This window comes from Aotus nancymaae, unplaced genomic scaffold, assembly GCF_030222135.1.
Source record: "Aotus nancymaae isolate 86718 unplaced genomic scaffold, 86718_ANA_hifiasm-v0.15.2.pri h1tg000041l, whole genome shotgun sequence".
Classification (NCBI taxonomy): Eukaryota; Metazoa; Chordata; class Mammalia; order Primates; family Aotidae; genus Aotus; species Aotus nancymaae.
This window is the reverse complement of record NW_026988455.1, coordinates 41,889,003-41,914,531: the sequence shown is the minus strand read 5'-3', so window position 1 is coordinate 41,914,531 and position 25,529 is coordinate 41,889,003. Positions and strand designations below refer to the sequence as shown.

General features: G+C 37.0%; 2 protein-coding genes across 14 annotated transcripts in view; one reads left to right on the top strand and one right to left on the bottom strand.

Moving 5' to 3' along the window:
* Positions 1 to 25,529, bottom strand: part of TRPM3 (transient receptor potential cation channel subfamily M member 3) — a 605,449-nt gene that overhangs the window by 559,552 nt on the left and 20,368 nt on the right. The gene's annotated exons all lie outside the window — the stretch shown is intronic.
* Positions 16,768 to 17,808, top strand: LOC135268642 (cytochrome P450 3A5-like). The gene has a single exon (XM_064361302.1). The coding sequence runs from the start codon at positions 16,800 to 16,802 to the stop codon at positions 17,769 to 17,771; it is 972 nt and encodes a 323-aa protein (XP_064217372.1). The 5' UTR covers positions 16,768 to 16,799; the 3' UTR covers positions 17,772 to 17,808.

The following is a 25,529-nucleotide window of genomic DNA, read 5'->3' as shown; positions in this document are numbered from 1 at the left end:
TCAGAAAAACAACCAATGCCCTTAGAATTGCCACAGACCCTTTTCATCTTCCTCTAAGTAAACCTGGTAGTGTCCAAGTGCAGGCTTTGATGGCAAGCTACTTGCTGAAATGTAAATGTATTGTTTTCAGCTTCTGCTTAGTTACCTTTTTGTACCACAATATGGTTGTCTTAACCACGAGTCCACAGTTTTTATTATAGGTAAATATGTTTTTATGTGATGTTCTAGGAATCAAAACAATTTGTTTCTATGTTTCTGTGAGAAAAAGTACTCTGAGCTCCAAATGTACATAACCAAGTTTTGGAATTCAACCCACAGTTAAACAGGAAACAGTGGGTATATCACTTTGGTCTGAATTGTACATAAATGCTATAGGCTAATGCTGCAAGATGTTTGAAGTTTGAGGTACCACAAAGTATTATAAACATGAGTTCTACTTTACCAACATCATACCTAACTAAAAGCTCTTCACCTGTGCTCCTATAACACCTGTTTTTACCCACACTCTGTCGCACTAGTGAACTGTGGAGACCTTGAAGACAGAGAGACATGCGTGCAGCCATACTCAACCGTGTACACCTGCCTCAGCACACAATAGGCATTATAGGCACTCCATACGTGTTTGATAAACTGAACTACTTATTGTTTTTAGATTCTAAGTAAAGTGATTTCCTTTATACTTTTCAATATGTTATATCAATTCAACTCATAATCATTTGTTTTGTTTTTATCTTTTTTTTTTCCTAATTCAGCACAGTTTTTAAAATGCTAGCCAACCACACAAGCTTCCTGGAGTACAGCTAGCTGGAATATACTGATGAAAAATTTTAAATGCAGGTATCTTTTGAGCTGGCAACTCCATCTCTAGAAAATCATGTTACACATGTATGTGTGCCCATGGGCAAAAACATACTCGGGAGGAATTTTTGTATTGGGGAATTTTTTAAACAATATTGTTTGCAAAATAGTACAGATAAATTGCAAACATCTAGAAACCATCCTCTTTAGCTGATTTGTTACATAAATTAAGAAACATCTTTGAAATGAAAATATATAGAGATGCTAAAAAATGAGACAGAGACAGATCTCTCTGTGATGATACGAAATTTTCTCCTAGAATTTTATGTGGAAATAAAGAAAGATGCAGAATAATATGTAAAGTATCTTCCCATCTGTGTGAATATACACTTTTGTTTATACATAGAAACGTTTCTAGAAAGATTCAAAAGGAATGAACAGTAATTGCTTCTTGGGAGAAATAATTTGGAATTAATTATGGATGGTGAAATGTCACAATATTTTTCAGGGAATACTGTCTGATACTCCAAAATTTTTGCCATGGCCTGTATTACTTCTTCAATTAATTATGTTACAAAAATTTAGAATTCACCATAATTAAAAAACAGAGTTTTAAAGTAGTTAGCACTGTATGCATAGATATAGGTATAACATTTTGTTAAATAAGCATTTGCAATGTAAGTATCTTCCCCTAATCATCTTGCTTTTTAAATAGTATGGTATTTTAGTATTTCTGCTGGCAAGGCCTAACAAGGGAGCCCATTATAAAATTTAACCTATGAGCCTAGAATTTTAACTATTTCCTAATATTATTTCAGTTTAGAGCATAAGTGCAGAAAGAAATCAAGAGCAGTAAGCTAAGCCGGTAGAAAGGTAACAGGTGCCAGGACTGTCACCCTTTCAGCCCTGGCATCTTAGGAAGCCAGTGCCCAGTGGTCATGGCCTGCTTTCCCACTGAGCCTGGGTGCAACTTCAGAATCCTTCTCAAGGAACACATCACCAGTTGAATAGAATGAGAACTATTTTTTCCATATCAGACCTAAACTTTGTACCTTCACACCTGTCTTGAATTCTTGGGGAGGCAGGGCTGAGAAGCTGCTGTGTTGAGGCTAGCTGCTGTGTTGAGGACTGTTCTGTTTGCACAATCCAAACGTCTAAAAGGAGAGAGAATGTTTGACTATATCTATCAGAGGTTGTGGCTAGAACTTGGGTAAACCACTAGAGTCATGCATAAGATGAAAAATACAGTGCTCTATGGGAACAAAGTACATCAGTTTGATCTATGGACAATGGTAAGCTGCAGTTTAGAGTGAAGGAATGATTATCAGGGTCGCATTGCATGCTGTTCCCTCAGGATGGCTTCTGTCCAAAGGAACTTATGCCCATCTTTAAAGGAAAGGTGTGCTGTAATAAAGATCAAGCCAAATCAAAACTGTATCTCTGGAGGTGTGTGATTTCAGGTAAGTCAAGTCATGAGTGACTTCCAGTAGTGGAAGTGGTGGTGAAGTGGTGGGTGTGAAGTGGTGATTTGATTTCTAAAGTCCTTTTCATTTTGCATATTCAGAACTTTAGGAGATAAGCTGGAAAGTAAATAGTTCTTTATTAATAATGCATATGAGTCTCCCAATGGAATGTAGTGCTGGGTTATGCAAATTGCATCCATCTGCTTCCCTCCAGCTGGCTTAGTAGTCAACAGGGTTTGCCAGTGAGTCCACTGGATGTGCTCACCAAGTGGTGCAAGTCTTCTTTCTTGGATTGGATTAGAAAGGCTCCTATATCCTGAAATGGACTTTCCACACTGCCCACATTACCCCCAGTGGTCTTTTAGTCACCGTAGGGGAGCTCAGAAGGACTTAGAGGAGACTCTTTGTTCTCTAAGATTCTCAGTCTATCATTGGAATGAGACAACAACAGTAACAGTAAAGGACGCTAGCACCCTAATGGTGGCAGGAGCCAGAGGTAACTTAGAGAAGCTTTAGCTACAGATTCCAGGAGCTCCCAAACCCCCAGTGAAACCAAATAAGTATTACGAAGGGTCAGTTTCAAGGGTGTGCCACCCATGCATTGCAAAGATCTCCATACTAAGAAGGGAAGCCCTGTTCTTGGGCTTTAATACTCTGTAGTAGCCATCTTGATATTCTTAGTAAGTTTATTTTGTGATGTGTATTCTGTATTTGAGGTACAATAGGACAAGGAGGTAAATGCCAGGTCCTTGGAGCCTAGGTCCAAAGGCACTCTCATCTCCCACTGCCTCCTTGGGATGAATTGTTGGTCATATCCAACTGTAACTCTACCCAGCAACTGCCCTCTCCCCAAGTCTCTCCTTCAGGGTCCTAGGTACACTCAGCTAGTGAGTATTCCCATGGTTGAAGAACTGCAACATCAAATAGCAAATACAAAACACCATGACAGGTTGAGGGAGACACTAAAGAAGAAAGAAATTATTTTCCTGCTTTCTGAATAAGGGGCCTGCATTTTTGTTTTGCACCAGGCCTGGTAAATTATGTAGTTGGTCTCGTTTGTACATAGTAAGCATGAAAGTCCTCAAGTCCCTCCTTCCACTGGAATGGCTAACGCTAAACTCCTTCTATATATACATCTGGAGTCAACTGTGTACCTCCTAAGGACAGTATCAAAAAGCAGGAGAAAGTGAGGGGAGAGAACGAAAATACTTGGCTTGTTGGAGGGAGGACTGCCCCTCTCAGCTCTGATCTTGGCAGGTCCAAGACCTCCTCTCCTTGCTCCCAACTCAGCTTCCTGGATGTGATGCTAAACTGATATTTATCAAACCTAAATTTACTCTGCCTTTACAAATATAAAGAGGAACAATGGCTATAATATATTAACAGGCTACTTGGAAAGACAGGATACAGTCACAGAGAATGCCAATGAATAGTGAACATGCAAGGCCATCTGTGGAAGTAATTAGGAAGGTGGGTTCTCAAGGAAGACAGCCTGGATTCCACTTCTAGCTCATGTCTTGCAAATTGTGTGACCTTGTGCAAGCTGACCTCAGTTTCTTAATGTGCTCATCTTTAAAAAATGGGATAATAAGAGTGGCTCCCCTAGTAGTTGTTGAGAGGATTAAATTTTTACACTGGTACCCAGCACATAAAAGTGCTTATTCAATGTTAGACATAAAGGCTCAAACAAGAGAAGTTTTTTTGAGAGACAAAGAACAATTAGGGAAAGATTTACAAGGTGCCAAGACAAGAATACTTTATGGAAGATTTTTATGGCATTACTCAGAAAATAACTGTGACTTTAGTTTTGGCAGAACATCTAAGTGAAAATGCTTTGTGCCATTGTTTGAAAACACACACACACACACATACACACACACACACATACACACACACACACACACACACGGGGAACCCTTAGAAATAAGAAACTTGGTTTAATTACATGATTTGTGTCCTATTTCTGAAATGATTACCCTTTGTTTTTCAGATCTCACAGAGTCTTGTTTTGGCATTAAGCAATTCTAACAAAAGTGTACAAACATCTATCTTACATTCTGGCTTTTTTCTTAGCAACACTGCAATTTGGATTCATTGGAGTTACTATTTATGATAATTACAAATAAGATGAAAGCCACATTTATCTACCACCAATCTTTTAATTTTTTTACTAGCAGAACTGTATGTCCTTGCACAGATGTCACAGCCTCAATTAACGTGTTTTTAAAGAAATCTATATTGAAAAGGAAGTAGAAAAAGTGAATCTGACTACAAATGTTTACATGTAGCAGAATTTTAAAAATATCAATTTAGTTAACTGTGTGTTCAGTTATCAAATACTCTCAACTGATCTCAACACCCGTCTCAGATCTTGTAGTAATATATCAGATGGATGAAGTGCATTTTCCTTGGTATTTACTGATGATCATTTGTTTGCTTTACATTTAATTATGTAGTGGTCATCCCTAAGAGCAAATGTACAGATGGCCAAATAGCTGATGTTGAAAATAAAAGTTAGGAAACATTTCTAATGAAGCCAATTTTCCTGACACTCATGACATGTTGTCTTTTTAGCAGGACTGTATCATTTTACTGTTCTGTAATGTCTTCTCATATAATACCTACTAACAAAAGGAATAAAGGGAGGATCCCCTAAGGTAAGTTAGAGCTCTGTTCAAATTTCATTCTAGGAAAATAAAGGGAATCTATGTTTGATATTAAGACAGAAGTCACAAAAACCATTAAATGATAGTTCAAAAGGGACCTTCTCAGAACTCTGTGTGTAAATAACGAGGTGAACTAGACACTCGATAAAATGCCTTCTATTCTAATTCTCTATGATTCTATTGTTAGTGGACTAAATTGTCTCACACAATCTGATATCCTGTCAAACCAAGGTTGTTACTAAAGTTAAAATGATCTACATCAGGGAAAACAAATCAAATGGTTAATGATGTAACCAAGGGTAGTGGTTTTACCAAGAACAGTGTCTCTCTGGTGGTAGAGACACACCCCAAGGAGAATCATTTAAAAACACAATAGATACTAAGTTTTATTTCAACTGGTAAGAGACTTTAGACTAGCAAAAAGGAACTGTACAGACAGGAACAGAACAGATAACATCTTAGAAGACAATTTGAGAAAAGTCTTTACATGGAGATTTAATATGGAGAATTCTAGCATGTCCCAAATAGGAAAATATTTTAAATATTTCTATGTGTGTGTTCCAAGGAATAGCCTTCATTTAAATGACATAATGTGATAGGTAATGCATTTCGCAGAACCCACTGAGAGCTTAAAGAGGTATGAGTCTGAATCCCAAGTGAATCTCTTGGAACATACAGAGATTGAAGTGGCTGAGTGATTATGTGCAATGAAAATAATTTCATAAAATGTAATCATTGTCAGTCTCATAATGATAACTACCGTTTATTGAGCACTTACCATGGATCAGGAACCACCCTGGATGATTTACAGACATCATCTCATGAAATGCTTACAACATCACAGTGGGAAATTTAATATCTGAAACAAATGTTCAGAAAGGAAACCAACTTGCCCAAGGTTACAGGGCTGGTAAATGGGGAACTAAAACCCAAGTCTGACTGATTTGAAACCAGTGCTCTTTCCCATCCTTCATCCTGCCTCTCTCTGCATCTTATTGGATGAACCAGTCTTAAGGGCTGCTTATTCTGAAATTCCAATTCACAATGCTCTGACTATACAATAAAATGTTTTTATGGATGGGAAAGTATGAAAAAAGGGGGAGAATATATTCTTTATTTTTAATGACTATTACTTTATGCATTAATTATTTTTTGCTGTCATTAGTAGGCCCATACATTAAAAGGCATTTATTGTAACCAGTGTTGCATATATGTTCCAAAAATGTATTATTATGTACACACACGTGCACACACACACACACACACACATAATACTGTACATATGTATGCTAATGTTGTGCCGGGTACTTTCTGAATATCTCCTATGATTTTCATGGCAACCTTGAAAAACTGGCAGACTGCATATATATATGCAGTGTGTGTGTGTGTGTGTGTATGTGTGTGTATAGTTTTTAACCAACTTTTTCTTCCAAGTAGTAGTGAAATACATTAAAATCAATAAATTTCCTGGCATAGGACATCCAAACATACTTCAGAAGATTTATCTTAGCATTGAAATCTTGAAGTGAAGTGATGTGTACTCAGTCTATGTGGGAGACAGGGATTCTACAGAAGGAGATTTTTGAAATAAGGGAAGAACGCAAGCCAGTCTTTGGCTCCAAGAATCTACAATGTGCTAATGTTGTGCTGGGTACTTTCTGAATATCTCCTATGATTCTCGTGGCAGCCTTGAGAAACTGGCTGGCTGAAGGTAGTTGAATAGATATTCTTGGTCCAGTATATACTAATTTTAACAATGAGCCCCATAGTATATTTATAAAATAAAAACTGCTCTAAGAATCTGTCATTTCACATGACTTCACATAGCCAATAGAGAATGAATTAGTAATAGCATGAAGTGATCTTGGCCATGAATGAGTAAATGTTCTGGGACATCTACTTCTTGGTTTTAAAAACATTCATTCTGACTTTGGTAAAGTTTCAGGATACAAAATCAATGTACAAAAATCAGTAGCATTTCTATACAACAATAATGCTCAAGCTGAGAGCCAAATCAAGAATGCAATCCCATGCACAATAGCCACACACAAAAAAATGCCTAGAACTACATCTAACCAAGGAGGTGAAAGATCTCTACAAGGAGAACTATAAAACACTAATAAAAGAAACCATAGTTGATAAAAACCAATGGAAAAATATTCCATGCTCATGGATTGGAAGAAACAGTATCATTAAAATGGCCATACCGCTCAAAGCAATCTATAAACACTATTCTTATCAAACTAAGTCATTTTTTGCAGAGCTAGAAAAAAACTGTTTTATAATTCATATGGAAACAGAAAAGAGCCTAACAGTCCTAAGCAATAAGAACAAAGCCAATGGCAACACATTACCCAACTTCAAACTATGCTACAAGTCTATAGTAACCAAAACAACATGGTACTGATACAAAAACAGATATATAGACCAATGCAACAGAATAGAGGACCCAGAAATAAAGCCACACACCTTTAACCAACTGATCTTTGACAAAATCAACAAAAATAAGCAATGAGGAAAGGACTCTGGTCAATAAAATGGTGCTGGGATAACAGGCTAGCCATATACAATAGAATGAAACTGAACCCCTATTTTTCACCATATACAAAAATTAACACAAGATGAATTACAGATTTAAATGTAAGACCCCAAACTACGAGAATCCTAGAAGAAAGCCTAGGAAACATCATTCTGGACATCAGATTTGGGAATTAATTTATGACTAAGTCCTCTAAAGAAATTTCAATAAAACCAAAAATTGACAAGTCAGACCTACCTAAACTAAAGAGCTCTTGCACAGCAAAAGAAACTATCAACAGAGTAAACAGATAACCTATGGAACAGAAGAAAATATTCACAAACAGTGCATCCGACAAAGTTCCAATATCGAAAATCTATAAGGAACTTAAACTATTGAACAAGCAAAAAACAAATAACCCCATAAAAGCCTGGGCAAAAGACATGAACAGATATTTCTCAAAAGAAAATATACAAGTGGCCAAGAAAGCACGCAAAATACATGAACAGATACTTCTCAACAAAGAGCAAACAAACATGGAAAGCAGTCAACAAACATGAACAATGCTCCACATCACTAATCAACCAAGAAACAGAAATCAAAACCACAGTGAGATACCTTCTCAAAGCAGTCAGAATGGCTATTACTAAAAAGCCAACAAACAACAGATACTGGCAAGGCTGCAGAGAAAAGGGAGCACTTACACACTGTTGATGTGAATGTACATTAATTCAATCCCTGTGGAAAGTAGGTTGAAGATTTCTCAAAGAACTTAAAATAGAACGACCATTCAACCAAGTAATTCCATTGCTGGGTATATATCCAAAAGAAAACAGATTGTTCTACCAAAAAAAGAAAAAAAAAACCACATATACTTGCATGTTTATTGCAGTGCTATTCACAATACCAAAGACATGAAATCAACCTAGTTACCCATTAACAGTGGACTGGATAAAGTCAATGTGGTACATATACACCATGGAATACTACATAGCCACATAAAAAGAACAAAATCATGTCCTTTACAGCAACATGGTTGCAGCTACAGGCCATTATCCTAAGCAAATTAATGCAGGAACAGAAAACCAAATACTGCATGTTCTCACTCATAAGTAGAAGCTAAACATTACATACAGAAAGATAGCAATAACAGACAGGGGGGACTACTAGAGCGGGGAGGGAAGGAGTAGGGCAAGGTCTGAAAAACTAACTGTTGAGTATTATGCTCAGTAGCCAGCTGATGGGATTATTAGTATCACAAACCTTGGTATCATGTAATATAATCATGTGAAAAACTAAACATAAAAGTTGAAAAAAAGCAAGAATTTTTTTAAAAGATTCATTCTAATTTTTTTTATCCTCTTCTCAGCAACCTTAAAAATGAGGTTTAAGTCTAGATTATCATAATGGACCACTGACATGAATTCATTGCTTTTAGATGCTCCTCACCAACCAGTTGAAGATGTCTTTTATTTCTCCATTCATACTGAAAATCTAACTGAAAGAGGTAAAAGTAACAAAGACCTGTCACAAAAACCTGCTATCCTGTCAGGATAAATGGAAGCGTCAGGCAAATAGAGAGTAAAGTCTAAACCTGCTATCCTGTCAGGATAAATGGAAGCGTCAGGCTAATAGAGAGTAAAGTCTTCTTTCTCTAATTGGCCTGGTTTGCTGTTGTTATCTCATTGCAGTGCAAACTTCCTATGCAATTCAGCTCTTCCTTTCCCCTTGCAGAAGCTGGAACTGGTGCCTCTCCCTAAGAAAAGAATCTAGTCGGCCACTTCACTACTCAAAGGAAAAGATGGGAAATGTGATGAATGTTTCTCAAGGTGATACTAACTTAATATTCTAGGCAGGGCTAGCAGTTGGTTCAGATAAGTGAGGCACCATTTCATGCACTTTTCACTGAGAATTAGTGCCTCTTAAAATTTACACTCTTGGCACTTCACACGACTTTCCCTAGTCCTGGCCCTGATTTGAAAAGACGAGAATTATGTCTGAGCATTTCATTTCCTTACGAAACTACATGTTCTGCTGCTTATTTTTCATTTATTTTTATTTTTTTGAGATGGAGTTTTGCTCTTGTCACCCAGGCTGGAGTGCAATGGCGCGATCTCGGCTCACCGCAACCTCCGCCTCCTGGGTTCAGGCAATTCTCCTGCCTCAGCCTCCCGAGTAGCTGGGATTACAGGCACGCACCACCGTGCCCAGCTAATTTTTTGTATTTTTAGTAGAGATGGGGTTTCACCATGTTGACTGGGATGGTCTCGATCTCTTGACCTCGTGATCCACCTGCCTCGGCTTCCCAAAGTGCTGGGATTACAGGTGTGAGCCACCACGCCCGGCCCTTCTGCTGCTTATTATCTTAATAGTCATTGACTCCAAAGTCTCTGATTCTTGAAAATTTTGAACACCATGACTTGTCTCTTCTTGGCCTCAAAAACTTTCATATGTCCCTGGTAACTGGGAAATTAAAGCTAGACCCTCACCCCTCACCAACAACTTTTTACCCAAATCTTACTTTTCAGCCTTGTCTCATATCCTATTACTATTCCTCAGTCCCATCTATGCCCACAGAATAGCTTTTCACCTTGCTACTTCTAGCCTTGTGTCCAAGTTGTGACTTCCTCTTGGAAGTTTTATTCTCTTTACTGCTTATACTGCACACTTCTCATACAGGAAAGTTCAAAGCTGAATTCAAATCCCATTTCCTGGGAAAGATCTTTTCATACCCCACCAATAAAAATTAATTTTCTTCTTGTTCTATCACTGCCTTTTGTTTATGACATTGAGAAAGCACAAATCTTACTATGCCTTTTATTAAAAAAAAAAAAAAAAGTATTTCCATTTATGTCTGTTCTATGACCACCCTTTGAACTCATGGAGGGAAGATTCTATTTTATTTGTCTTGATACCCTTGTAGAACCCAGCAGTGAAACTGCACTTGGTGGGCACTCAATATATTTGCACCTCATTGCATGACTGAGTAAATTCTTTATTAATGTGAAGTGTACTTGGCTTAATAAGCTTTTGGCAAGAGACAGAAAGAATCAGTAAAAGCTTATTTCCTTATTTTAATCAGCAAAGTAGATTTTAAACATAGGCTGTTGCACATTTAGACCAATTCTACTGGGTAGGAAGACTAAGAAAACACTTATAACTAATAAAGGACTTCAGCAAGAGTACATGGTATAATTGTATTTTGAAAATTACAATCTGCATGAATACAAGGCAAATAAGTATTAGAAGTTCAAATATTTGAAAAGCTCAAAATATGTGGACATGATGTTCCTTGAATTCAAATGCTGATAGGAAGAAAATGCATCTATTCATCCACCTTAACCCTTACTTACATTGTTATTTATTCTTTAATCAAGTGTTTACTCTCAGTCCCCATTGTGCTTGCTATTGGGTTAGGTGCTAGAAATACAAAGAGGATAAAAAACTTTGTTCTTTAATGAGCTCTTGTCAACAATGAGCTACAGTAGCAAACATGTCAGGTTACAGTTATTCCACAGCCTACGATGGAAGACAAGACACTTGAGACAAGCACTGAGAGAGAGAAGTATTTATGAACTCATATTACACAGAATACAGAACACTTGATTATACCAGAAATGAGAAAATGGATTTTGGGATGGAAACTGCTCAAATAGATTTTGAAGGTTGACTGGGACATTTGCAGATGGCAAGGAAGAAACTGCATTTCACGAAATAGGAACAGTATAGAGTAATACATGGAAGCCTGAATCAGCTTGTTGTATCCTCAGATCTAGTGTATCATGTTTTAAAAGATTGACACAAAATAAACTTGGGAACCAACATAATCTTTACATATAATCTAACGTAAGTTTACCATACAAACTACTTGGTTAACAAAATATTTCCAAATATATAGATACTGCTTCTCATTGGCTCTAGACTCAAGCTTAATAATATTACTTAATTGTAGAATGTCCAAAACTGTCTGTGCTGACCAAGAAGCTAATTGACATTACTAGATATAAGAAACAGAATTTCAAAAGCGTAATAAGGTTTCCTCATTCTTAGCTAGTTCAAGGTAACAATTAGTATGTAGATATACATGAGGTCATTTTCAGCTTTAAAATTCTGTAAAACTACTTCATTAAACTTTCCTCTTTTTGAAAGATTCTTCGTGATCCACTTATTTTGGATGTCACTTCATCCAAACTTTTTATTCACACTTGTACATTGGGTCCAGATGATAATATACTTAGGCAGAGAAGTGGAAAGATGGAAAGAGAGTGAGAAAATGGTATAATGGAAACTTGGGGTGGTGAGGATGAAGGAGACAGCTTCCAATAGAAGCTGTCTGTTTTCTTCTTTCTCTAGTTCATCTCTCTGAAAAAATCATCATGGTATTATATTAGCTGCTCTCCAGGATAAAAGACAACCTCAAACATCAAGCCAAGCCAAGCTTGTAAATCACATATATGCATCATATATACCTCATATATATTTACTTTATATATATGTATTGTTAGAAGTATGTTATATATATATATATGTTTACTTATAGTGTTATATAGTTTGCTGTATAGTCTCTATATCACTATAAAATAAAAATACTTTTGCAAAAGTGCTTTATAAGCTCCCAACAAGCTATACAAAGATATAGCACACATGGCAATATATACAATATATATTTTTCTTTAAATAAAATTTCTATTGTCCTATAGTCTACAGAGAGATAAAAGACAATAACAGACTGTGTCTATATTATCTTTATCTTCCTTTATATCACTTGAAACTATTTCTCTGTAGCTAGATGCATCCAGATGCTACACAGTCAGAAATTTAGAATTTTTTTGTCAGATGCATAAAATAATATTTGGACAATGATGTGAAAAAAACATTGAAGAGTCATAAAATGATGCCATAAATATCATAGAAGTTTAGAATGAAATTGGATCTTGGATATCATGTAATATAATTTCCACTCAGTGCAAGAGTTAGCATCCATAACCATGGTCTTCGGTTCTCTGTTGAAGACACCCAGAGACAGAAGATCAGTGTCTCATGAGGAAGGCCACTCAGCAGCTGTCCTAAGCATCCTGGTGTTTACATCTTTGAGGTCATGTCCTCAAAGCTTACAGGCTGCTGTAAAAAAGAAGAGCTCTACATCGAGGTGTCCAACCTTTTAGCCTCCCTGGGCCAGACTGGAAGAACTGTCTTGGGCCATGCATAAAACACACTAACACTTAAGATAGCTGATGAGCTAAAAAAAAAAAAAAAAAAAAAAAAAAAAGGCAATAAAAGTAATGTTTTAAGAAAGTTTATGAATTTGTGTTGGGCCACATTCAAAGCCATCCTGGACAACATGTAGCCTGCAAGCTGCGAATCAGACAAGCTTGTTCTACATTAATAAAGGACAGCATAAGACAGGGGCAGTGTCTGTGACACAATGGAATCTTAGCACTTTGAGAGTTACTGGGAAGAGATAAACCTACCTTGATGGTGAGGGAATTGAGCAAAATCTTGGGAAGTAAGAGACATTTCAAGCTTTCAAGGACAGGTTGAATTTAGACATGTAAAATAGTGGAGAAGAATTCTAGAAAGAAAGAATGTCATGTGCCAAGGGACAGTTGCTAAGAAGACTTTCCTTTCCTTAGCTGCAAATTGTCTTTCTGAAACATGCAGCAACTATTCTCTGCAAGAAAATATGATTCCATATGTTTAAGGCAGTTCTCACAAGCAGATGAAGTTGTTATGTCCGTTTTCCTTGACATAAATTTTCTCATCCAACAATTTCCAGACCTACCGTCATCTTGGCCGCCCTCCACATCATGCCCTCATCTGTACCAAGGTGTCCCCTAAGAGACGCGTCCCAGACTGTTGCAGTGCTCTTTCTTTTTGCCTTGGCCAGTACAAAGAGGTAGGACAACAGCTCTTCTTGCTTTGGGTTATTTCTGTTCATGGACGAGTCTGACAGCACAGGCTAGGTCACTGTCTCTCAAACTGCACCTAAGTTCAAAGCTGGCTCTAGTAGTAATCCATTCTGTCATCAAATTATTTAACTTCTCCAAGCCTCAAAATTCTCATTTGTAAAGTAAGAATAATGACTACCTACTTCATGGGATAACCTTGAGGACTAAATGAAGATTTAAAACTATTTAGTACTGTGCCAGGCCCATAGGAAGTGCTTAAAAAAAAATGTTAGGTACTATTCGTAATTCAATCAGTCATATGTAGTGATTATCAAGCCTCCACTAAAATGTTCAAATTCTTGATTTATATCCTCAGTAGGAAATTTTTAACTCCTCCCCAACCATTTATTTTTAACAAGCTTCATAAAATTCTTTTCTTTTCTAATTTTATTTGTATATAATGCTGCTGACCCTACCTTTGGACTTTGGCTTGATGAGGAACAACTTGAAATCTCAAAGCTTAAAGGCACCATGCTTACCATTCTCTTACAGACAAGACATTTTATTCTCTGGTATGCTGACGGCTTTCTCTTTATGGTCTCTGACCCACTGATGGTGAATAAAACTCAAACTTTTAAGGAACCACCCCTCTCTTAGTCTTAGTCCTTATTCTTTAGCTGGGGAATCCATCCCAGTTCAGAGTTGGAGCAGGTAATACAGATGTAAGGGGTCAGGGCACTGCCAACCCCTTACAACAGTGACTGTTTGGATCTTCCATGGGACCTTTGATTAGAATCTTTGTAATACAATGATATGAATTTGGAGTTGTTGCAGTTACCTTGAGCCACAAGAGGGAATCTTGCCGAGAATGAATACAACCCAGAGGAAGTATAATAAAAAGATCCACGGAGAGAAACCCAATATTTAGCAACATTGTCTACCTGAAGCCAAACAACTCCTGGGGTTTCCAGTTACAGGACCCAATACATTTCTTCTGTGCTTTTAAATTGGTTGAGATTGAACTTACTGTCATTTTCAGTTTGCAACCAGCCATTCCTAATACAAATGAAATCACCAGTCACATGTATTGCTAAAGAAAATTGAGGATATAAAATGTAGAAAAGATCGGTTTTCACGCACCATCCAGTATTTGAAAGCCCATAGAGAAAGGCAACTTTGGCTTTTGTGAATGGTTAATGTATATATGAGAATTTTGTTTGGATACCCCAAATTTAAAATAGCATAATAGTCTTGGTTTCTAGCTATCCAAGCACAAGCATGTATTATTTCTATTTATTATCTTTGTACCTGCATCACTATATCATCAGTCACATTTGTCTATATATAAAGATACAGTCACATCAGTTTAGTATTTTTCATTCTAATGGATAGTGAGTCTCTTCTGGAGGTCATGTCTTATTCATCTGCAAGCTTCTAGCCCAGCATCTGACAGAGGTACTTAATAAGTGCTAAAATGAAATGATTAGGAATCTGTTGCTTTGGCCTAAATTGTCTTTACAGAGAAAAGAAAAGGCAGAGGCATTGATGGCTATGAAATGGGAGCATCCCTAATCCTAGAGCTCTATTCAAATAGATTCACAACATTATGAATGGTGCCCTCTAGAACTCTGCCATGGAGCAACCTGAATAAAGTTTTTAAACTATAAAAAAGAAAATTCACTTATTACCTATTTTCATAAGTGTGAGGAGACATGAATTTATTGAAGTTTAATTGTGATTTCTTGCAAATTTGTTTGTCTAATAGCAGTAACACTAAATTCTTCAATTTACTAGGTATAGATTTTTTAGCTTTTCTTTCTTAATACTTAATAAATTATAAAATTAACTCAATTTGAAATTTTGGTATCTGATTAGGAAGATATTTACCAATAATAACAATTAGATTTCTTAGGAAATGTTAATAAAAACGAAGACAAAGTACATTAGGTATGCAATTTCTTTCTGTTGTAATTCTAAATTTCTGATTCCTTAAGACCAATATGGCAACATTCATTTAAATTAACAAAATTAATAGCCTCTGAATGGCACAACATAGACATTTATTTGTTGAAAAATATTTGGTTTCCTCCCATGATGCTACCTGACTTCAAACTACACTACAAGGCTACAGTAACCAAAACAGTATGATACTGGTACCAAAACAGATATATAGACCAATGGAACAGAGCAGAGACCTCAGAAATAACATTACACATCTACAGCCATCTGATAGTCAACAAATGTGACACAGAGAAAGGATTCCCTATTTAATAAATGGTGTTGGGAAAACTGGCTAGTCATACACAGAAAACAGAAACTGGACCCCTTCCTTACACCTTATACAAAAATTAACTCAAGGTGGACTGAAGACTTAAATGTAAAATCCCAAACCATAAAAACTCTAGAAGAAAACCTAGGCAATACTATTCAGGACATAGGCACAGGCAAAGACTTCATGACTAAAACACCAAAAGCAGTTCCAACAAAAGCCAGTATTGATAAATGGGATCTAATCAAACTAAAGAGCTTCTGCACAGCCAAAGAAATTACCATTACAGTGAACAGGCAACCTAGAGAATGGGTGAAAATTTTCCCAATCTACCCATCAGACAAAGGTCTAATATACAGAATCTACAAGACACTTATATTTACAAGAAAAATACAAGCCACCTGATCAAAAAGTGGGCGAAGGATATGAACAGACACTTCTCAAAAGAAGACATTTATGTGGCCAATAAACATATGAAAAAAAACTTATCATCACTGGTCATCAGTGACATGTAAATCAAAACCACAATGTGGTACCATCTCACACCAGTTAGAATGGCAATCATTAAAATGTTTGGCAATAGCAGATGTTGATGAGACTGTGGGAAAATAGGAACACTTTTACACTGTTGGTGAGACTGTAAATTAGTTCAGCCACTGTGGAAGACAGTGTGGCAATTCCTCAAGGATCTAGAACTAGAAATACCATCTGACCCAGCAATCCCATTATTTGATATACACCCAAAGGATTGTAAATCATTCTATGAAGACACAGGCACACATATATTTATTGCAGCACTATTTATAACAGCAAAGACTTAGAACCAACCCAAATCAATGATAGATTGGATAAAGAAAATGCAGCACATATACACCATGGAATACTATGCAGCCACAAAAAAAGAATGAGTTGTGGGGATAGGGGGCAAGTTGGGGAGAGCATTAGGACAAATACCTAACACATGCAGGGCTTAAAACCTAGATGACGGGTTGATAGTTGCAGCAAACCACCGTGGCACCTGTATACCTGTGCAACAAACCTGCACGTTCTGCACATGCATCCCAGAACTTAAAGTAAAATTTAAAAAATAAAATACATTTTTAAAAATCTTTAAAAAATATTTTGTTGTTTTCATTTGCCAACCATTGTGCTAGGTGCTAGCCCATCACCGTGAAAGACATCTTTGGGGCCTACAGCATGGATGTGATCACTGGCACATCATTTGGAGTGAACATCGACTCTCTCAACAATCCAAAAGACCCCTTTGTGGAAAGTGTTAAGAAGTTCCTAAAATTTGATGTATTAGATCCATTATTTCTCTCAATAGTACTCTTTCCATTCCTTACCCCAGTTTTTGAAGCATTAAATTTCTCTCTGTTTCCAAAAGATGCTATAATTTTTTTAAAGAAATCTGTAAACAGAATGAAAAAAAGTCGCCTCAACGATAAACAAAAGCATCGAGTAGATTTCCTTCAGCTGATGATTGACTCCCAGAATTCAAAAGAAACTGCATCCCACAAAGCTCTGTCTGATCTGGAGCTTGTGGCCCAATCAATTATCTTCATTTTTGCTGGCTATGAAACCACCAGCAGTGTTCTTTCCTTCACTATATATGAACTGGCCACTCACCCTGATGTCCAGCAGAAACTGCAGGAGGAAATTGATGTAGTTTTGCCCAATAAGGCACCTGCCACCTATGATGCCGTGGTACAGATGGAGTACCTTGACATGGTGGTGAATGAAACGCTCAGATTATATCCAATTACTATTAGACATGAGAGGGTCTGCAAGAAAGATGTTGAAATCAATGGGGTGTTCATTCCCAAAGGAGCATTGGTGGTGATTCCAACCTACACTCTTCACCATGACCCAAAGTACTGGACAGAGCCTAAGGAGTTCCACCCTGAAAGGTTCAGTAAGAAGAACAAGGACAGCATAGATCCTTACATATACACACCCTTTGGAACAGGACCCAGAAACTGCATTGGCATGAGGTTCGCGCTCATGAACATGAAACTTGCTCTAATCAGAGTCCTTCAGAACTTCTCCTTCAAACCTTGTAAAGAAACACAGATCCCCTTGAAATTAGGCGTGCAAGGAATTTTTCAACCGGAAAAACCCATTGTTCTAAAGGTTGAGTCAAGAGATGGAACCCTAAGTGGAGAATGAGTTATTCTAAGAACTTCTGCTCTGTGCATCAAAAAAGCTGTGCGCCAGAACACCAGAGATCTCAATTTACTTTGTCAATAAAACCCTAAAATAAAAAAAAAATAAAAAATAAAAAGAATGAACAGAAGAAACAAAGTCCTTCCTCTTGTAGAAATTTTTAGGATTGAAAAATTGAATCTTCTAGTCCTGCATATTCTCATTTTATTCAGTTGACTGCATCTCTACTTCTTTCCTATTTCTATATGTTCTGCTCTGTTGTAGGGAATCCCTATTATTCCATGAGAAATACAAGAGGAATATAGGAAAAGGAAATTAGTTAGTGGATCAGGGCACAGATTAGGTTCAAACCTCAGCTCTACCATTTACTAGCAGTATGAGGTCTAACTATCTAAACTTAATTTTCTTGTAGGGAAAGAGGGCAATCTTATATCATAGGTCTGTTGGGAGAATTGAATGTATTAGGTATATAAAAGTATCAAACACAGTGCCTGGCACAGAGACTACTCTGTGGTACTTTAGATATTATTATAAAGGTAGGTACTAAAAATCAAACTGTGCCTCTGGTTTAATCATTTACATCATTAAATTTTAAAAATCCATCCTCTATGATCGCAGAATACGGACACTTAACTCAGCTATATAATGTTGATCTCATGGGATACAGTTAGGGTTTACAGCAAGGACAAAGAAAAGGATAGTCATAAAGCGCTCCAGTTTTGAAAACACACATAGCTCTAGAAAGATCTAAGTCCTCTTAGCATACTCCATCCAAAACAACTACTTTGTATGCAGAAGAGGAACGATATCATCCCCACAGATGACTGTCTACAAAATGGACTGTAATCCAAGCCCTGGGAAATGCCTTGGTTTTTAACTGGAATAGGGCTCACAAGGCATATTACTACTTCCCCTTTTTGCTTCTTGGATTTCTGAGCATCTGATTACATCTGGCTGTTAAAATTGAAGTGAACAAAAACTCTACTGTTTTTACTAACAAAAGATTTCCTTATTAAATGAATGCAGAAGGGGTAAAACTGACTCCATCATCATGTATAAAAGATGAAACCATTTTTTAGAGTCCCTTCTTTTTCTTTTCTCATGAAAGAACGTGATATTGAGGGGTAAGGTAGGTCACGAAGCGGAGATCCCTCTATTTAAGACCTTGGACAGTTTCCTATAAGCTCTTACCACAAATCTTAAACAGGTAAAAGACTAAATTACCTCTTACAGAATTTGAGGTCAGGTGCCTCACACCTGTAATCCCAGTACTTTGGTAGGCCAAGGCGGGTGGATCAGCTGAGATCAGTTCAAGACCAGCCTGCCAACATGGCAAAACCCTGTCTCTACTAAAAATACAAAAATTAGCTGGGTATGGTGGTGAAGCCTGTAATCCCAGCTACTCAGTATGCTAAGGCAGGAGAATCACTTGAATCCAGTAGATGGAGGTTGCAGTGAGCTGAGATTACACCACCGCACTCTAGCCTGGGCAACAGAACGAGACTCCATGTCAAAAAAAAAAATTGAGAATTTCCATTTACCTGTATTATCTTCTAATAGCTATGAAGATTTGTCCCTTCTTCACCCAGATAACTACCAGAGACATGGAGTGGACATGGATTTTTCATCAGAATAACTTATCATAAAATTACAGTTCTTTTCATCTATGATCACATAGGTCAGTCATAAAAATCAAAGTAGGTCTGTGGTTTTCTTTTCTGGAGACCACCTTGGTTTTATCCAGTTAAGGGTTAAAAAAAGGTATTTATTCAAATAAGACAACTTTCCAAAATTAGTTTTCTTCTTTCTGGAGGACCAAATGTAATTTTAAGTGAAGTTAATGTTTCAAAAATAAGTTCATTTGCTTCCATCTTAAAATATGCCAGTGATCAGAAAAAAAAAATGTAAATTCAAAACAATGTTTCAAATGCTATACTTCTACCCAGAATTGAAAGAGTATAGACAGTGATTCTCTCTTATTTCAATCAATTTTTACATCTAGTTGCCTTTTTAGAAAAAAAAAAAAAAAAACCTACTTAAAATTGATGAAACTACCCTTCTAGGACCTGAAGGAACAAGGTAATAATGTTCATGGTTAAATTTTTAATTGAAAGTCATTAGAATAATGTGAGTCAGGAAACCAGAGAGAAAACAAAGACCACATACTATGTTGCCTCTGGGTGCTATGGAGCTCTTCCAGAGACTTAGAGAGAAAATGAGACCCAGTAGGTGACAAGCTTAGAGGACATCCCAATGACTGTGGGAACCCCCATCCTCTGGTGCGCACGCGCACACACACACACACACTCTCTCTCTCTCTCTCTCTCTCAAATAAAATGGTGAAGGAGATACCAGAACCTAGCATGGCACTGGCAGCTTTTATTTACCTGGGGTGTTGCAATCATTATCTGTAAACAAACAGTCCTTAATTAAATGTTAAACATTAACTTCCAGATCAACTTAACAACGATGGTCAAGTTAATTTATGTTTCTGAAACGTCTGTGAGTGAATGGGAAGAGACTATCTGGCACTGTTTTCAAGAAAATAAAAATTCAGAATTCAAAAATAATCAGAATTCACCTCTGGCACAGTTGCTGGAGTCTATCTGATCATCCCATGGCAGGCATTTCATTGATCATATGTATCATCCTGGCTCAAAACTGCTGGTGCTTCAGAGAAGAAGCTGGGGGAAGAAACCAATTTCTGTGACCTATTTGGCCAGCGCCCAGGCAACACTAGCAGTTTCCTATGTCCTTCCTGACTCTGGCAGCTTTCATGGTTTGCTGTCAGAAAGACTCTAGGATGGGTTGCTTTATATTTGTTCGTTCCTTTTTATAAAAATGCTCTACGCTTATTGAAAAAGAAGAGAGAAAACTCCGAAAATATATTTTAAAAATAGAAATTATAACTCTTGTAGTAATATTCTGAACACTTAGGATATGCAGTATACATTTTAGGATATACGTGTATATATACATAAAATGTGTATAGGTGTATATATACATACAATGTTGGCCAGTTGTATATATAGCACATGTACACTAACTTTAGGATATATATATACTGTGTATACAACTGGCCAACATTTCATATACATATGCACATGTACATACAGATGCATATGTAGTATAAATTAATGGTATGTTTATGTTTGCACAGTATTTACACTTAATATTATGCACATTTTACATATATTGATATGTGAATATATATGTACATTTTTTTAGTTTAAACGTTCTTCTAAACTTCTCTGAGCTTAAAACTTACTTATCACAGAGAACTTTCTGATACTTCCTGTATTCCTTTCTCACTGGCACCAGTGAATTTCTCCTAGAACCAAGAATATGCCATATAGGACCAAAAAAATAAAGTCCCATTATTCAAGCGTATGTGTTCTCTGCAATTTAGGGCTTAAAAATAGCTGTAAATTGAATTCCAAGTGCTCAACCGTGCCGTACAGAAGAGAGATGATTATTTCAACATCATAGGTGACAAAATCACCAATCAGTGGTTTTAAAAGACATTGCCAACAGATGAAATACTTCCAGTTTCATCTAAACCAATAGATGTAGGGGCCAAGAGGAATGAGGGATGTAACTAGCAGCTGCCAAATATCACAGATGGCACAAAGTTAGAGACATGTGGAAAGGAGGGGATCTATGATTAAATCTGTCCAGCAAGGGAAAGATGTAGATAAGAAGGTTCCTAAAACCATCCAGGACTCTCAAGTGCATCCTGCCATGAAGAGGAAAAGAAAAGGATGCAAAAATTCACCCAATACCAGCAAGTATTTGATACCTGCTCGGGCCATGGGGATTTCACTGTGCACTCAGCACAGGGACACGTGCAATCTATTCACTTATCCCTTATTAGCCCCTTTATTAGGACCGTGGGTTACTCTGATGTCCACTACTGACAACCCCAAAGAGAAAAGTAACAGAAAGAAAATGAAAACAACCACTGAGCAGTAGAAACCAACAATTCTCCATGTGAACCTAGTGGCACCTCAACATTACTTTATTTAGTGTAGGAATTAAAGAAGCCTGTTTTTACATCACCCGTTAGCTGGAGACTGAACGTGAAGAGAGGTAAAGGAGCAGATATGTGTGGGAAAACAGAGCAAGCCAGGCTGCTGGGATGTTCCTTCTGAGGTTTTCTGGTTTCAGGTAACTACTTTCACACACTATTCAGCTGAGTCACAATTTACACAATGCTAGTAAGTGATGAGTATATACAGTGGTGAATGCTGCCCTATCATCCAAGCTTTATTAAACAGATCATGTTATATGTGGTCTTGCAAAATCACTTAGCCTCTCTAGATCTCTGGATAATGAATAAATTGGACCAGATGACCAGTTACATTCTTTTCAGCTCTAAAATTCTAGATAATTTCTGTTCCCCTGACCACACTGGGCTGGAGGTGGTAAATGTATGGATATAATTGTAGCATAATTCTCTGTTTACAACCTCAACCAGAAGCTGACTCCTCTTCCTCAAATGTTGTCCAAAGGTGACCCTGGAAATTTCAGTGGCCAGTGAAACCTATGACAGTATTTCAAAATGTCACTACATCCAGACCCGCAATTCAGGAACTGATACTCATGCCTCCCTAGGCATCTCCACACTTCCTTCTCTCCCAGAGCCATCAGTACGGTGCCAGTGCCAGACTGGGCTGCTCACATGAGGAGGAAGTGCTTATTCTCCAATACTTAGGCTTCATACCATGACACCAAAGCCAAAGGAACATTAGCTGATGTCTTAGTCCACGTGGACTGCTACAGCAAAATATTGTAAACTAGGTGGCTTATAAAAAATTTCTCAAGTTTCTGAAACCTGGGAAGTTCAAGATCAAGGCAATGGCAGATTTGGAATCTGGTAACAGTCCACTCTCTTGTTCATAGATAGTGCCTTCTTCTCTGTCTTCACATAGTGGAAGATACAGGGCAGCTCTCTGGAGCCTCTTTTACAAGAGCACTAATATCCTTCAGGAGGGCTCTGTCTTTATGACCTAGTTACCTCCCTAAAGACCCCACCTTCTAATAGCAACACCTTGAAAATTAGAATTTCAACACATAAATTTTGGGGGGATACAAACATTCAGACCACATCAGTCAGTAATTCCAATATCTTGGGCACTTTATAGAAAAAGAACTTTCTCACCTCTCTTCACTACATTTAACTAATAATCCTTGCCTCCTTGACGTATACAGGGCAGGTACAATGTTGTATGCCAGCTCACCCCTCCTCTCTGTTGTGAGACTTTTTAAATCATTCAATAGCTTGTTTGTGATTTTACCTTTAGATAAGTTTTTCTCCTCCTCAAAAAACCTGGATTTTTTGGTATAATGGGGTTTCCATTATACCAGCCATCCACATGGCAGGATAGAAAATGAGAAAATATATTATTTTCAACCTGAGATCCATTCTACACTTACATTATAATGCTAAGCTCTCTTTTATTCATTCAAAGTTAAGCTCTTTATGTGTGTTGCTTTATTTGATCTTAATAACAACCCTAGAAAGGAGGTATCATTATTATTCTCTTTACAGATGAGGAAACTGAGGTTTAAAGAGAGTAAGTCATTTACCCAAAGTCACCAGTTATTGAGATGAGACCTCAATATGCAGTGATATCCTGTCTCCCTATTGACATATACTGATTGCTTCATGCATCTGACAGTGTGCTGAGGTCTCTTATTATTTTTACAATGAAAGAAGTTGTATATGCCTTCATTTTAGATGTTTTTCCCAACACATTCTGGCTTCAGATCTTATTGGCCACATATCAAGGGGTAGATATAGTTCTGTTTTATAATGCTTTACAAAAATTAATTCTTTTCTGATTTTCGATTCCCGATTTTCATATCTCAAATTTTAACTCCACTGATTAATAAGTTAGTAAACAAATATTCAATCAACTACAATGACTCAGGAAAAATTTGTTCCTCTCTGAGGCAGATTCAAAGATACCAAGTCAAATGTCTTCACCCTAAATGAGTATACAATCCATCTAGCAATAAAGATATAAACGTGAGAAGATAAGAAACCATTGAAAAATTAGAAGTGATGGATACTCAAACCTCCAGCCTCATTCCTTCACCGTCAGGAAGTGACAGCCTCTGGAGGCAGAATCTCTCATTTTAAATCCTAGCTTACCACAATAGATCCTTCAGTACAATTAACTCTAGGAATAAATCTAGTTTCCTTAACTATGAATTATGAGAATACTAACTCACACTCACCTGTGAGGTATATATGAAGTAATTTAAGTTAAATGTATAACATACTACCTGACATACAGTAATCATTTCTTAAATGTTAGCTATGATTATCTTATTATGATTAAAGGGTAAGAGTGTCCAACTTGCCTTCCTTCCCCATCAGCATCTTTGTGCCTCTAACTGCTCTTCCTCTCGTCCTTGAAGATGAAGTTCACTCCTTGTCCACTGATTTATTCAACAAATATTTATATTGTGCTTCCCATTAGACTTCTTCTTTCCGAGAAAATCCCTTGTCTTATACATAGTAAATGCTCAATAAATAGGAGCTACTATTATTAAGTATTGAATGAATGAAGGAAGTTTAGAGTTGTAACACAAGTGCACCGTGGATCGTAGGTTGAGTATAAGTTACATGTTCTCTCCTGACAAATGACAGGATTTATTCTTTTTTCTTCCTAAATCATGCTAGAATTTTAAATCTTTCCCTACTTGCTTTTTCTCATGTGTCTAAAAACTAAATAAAACTTTTTCAGGGCCATGAAACACCAGAAGCCCACCTGCGAGGTTTTCTCTCTTCCACTGCTTATTCTCTTGAAATCACATACTTACTGCCTCTACTTCTGAGTAACTCATTTACTCATTCATTCATAAAACAAATGAGCACAAGTAATTTCACTATTCCTACTGTAGAGTAAACCACAAATAAGACATGATACCTGCTCTTGAGATGGTTGTGGACTTTTCTTTCTCTTGAACACCCACAATACCTCCACAGTCAGTCACTCTTGATCAACCAAATCACTCAACCCATGTCTTCTTTTAGTTCTCACTGATTTCCTACATCTGTGGAAATGAATGTAGGAAAACGTGCCAAAGCAAGCTGAAATGATTAAGATTGTTTCTAATGGCTGCAGGGAAGGCTGCACTAGGAAAGAGCAGGGAGTACAGGTAAGATGGAATGAGTAATTCCCGAGGACTTAGTTCAAATTCAGTTAAAGAACTCTAAAACTTGGCACATAGCTATGTTGCCAAAGGTGAATACCACAAAATATCACACAAAAAATCTTCCATCAGAAGCAATTTGCACAGGAAATAAACTTAATTTCTTCAATGTTCTTAATGAACACCCAAGACATCACTTTCTACGCTATAAATGCACTCTTTGTAGGCCTTCTGACCCAGTTTGGTGACTAGTTTAATATTCAAAGAGCAGATGTGCCCTCTTCACTTTAGAAAGTTTGATGTTTGAAGACAATTTAGGTCATTGGCTCCTGTGACAGCATTTCCCCTGTGAGAAAGCTGCATTTAAGCATCCATCTCTTGTATTATTGATAGCAAAACTGGTAAAGGCCATGAGGTCCAACAGCTTTGTCCATTCAGAAGAAGCAATTACATCAAAACTCTATGCCAGCTTTCCTTTTAGAGGAATAACTCTGTGCTTTGAACACCAAATCTGTAAAAGTGGATTTCCAGCATGCTTTTTCCTTTTCAAATATATTTCAATCATCCTCTCCATACCAAAGCAAAATCAGAAATGAT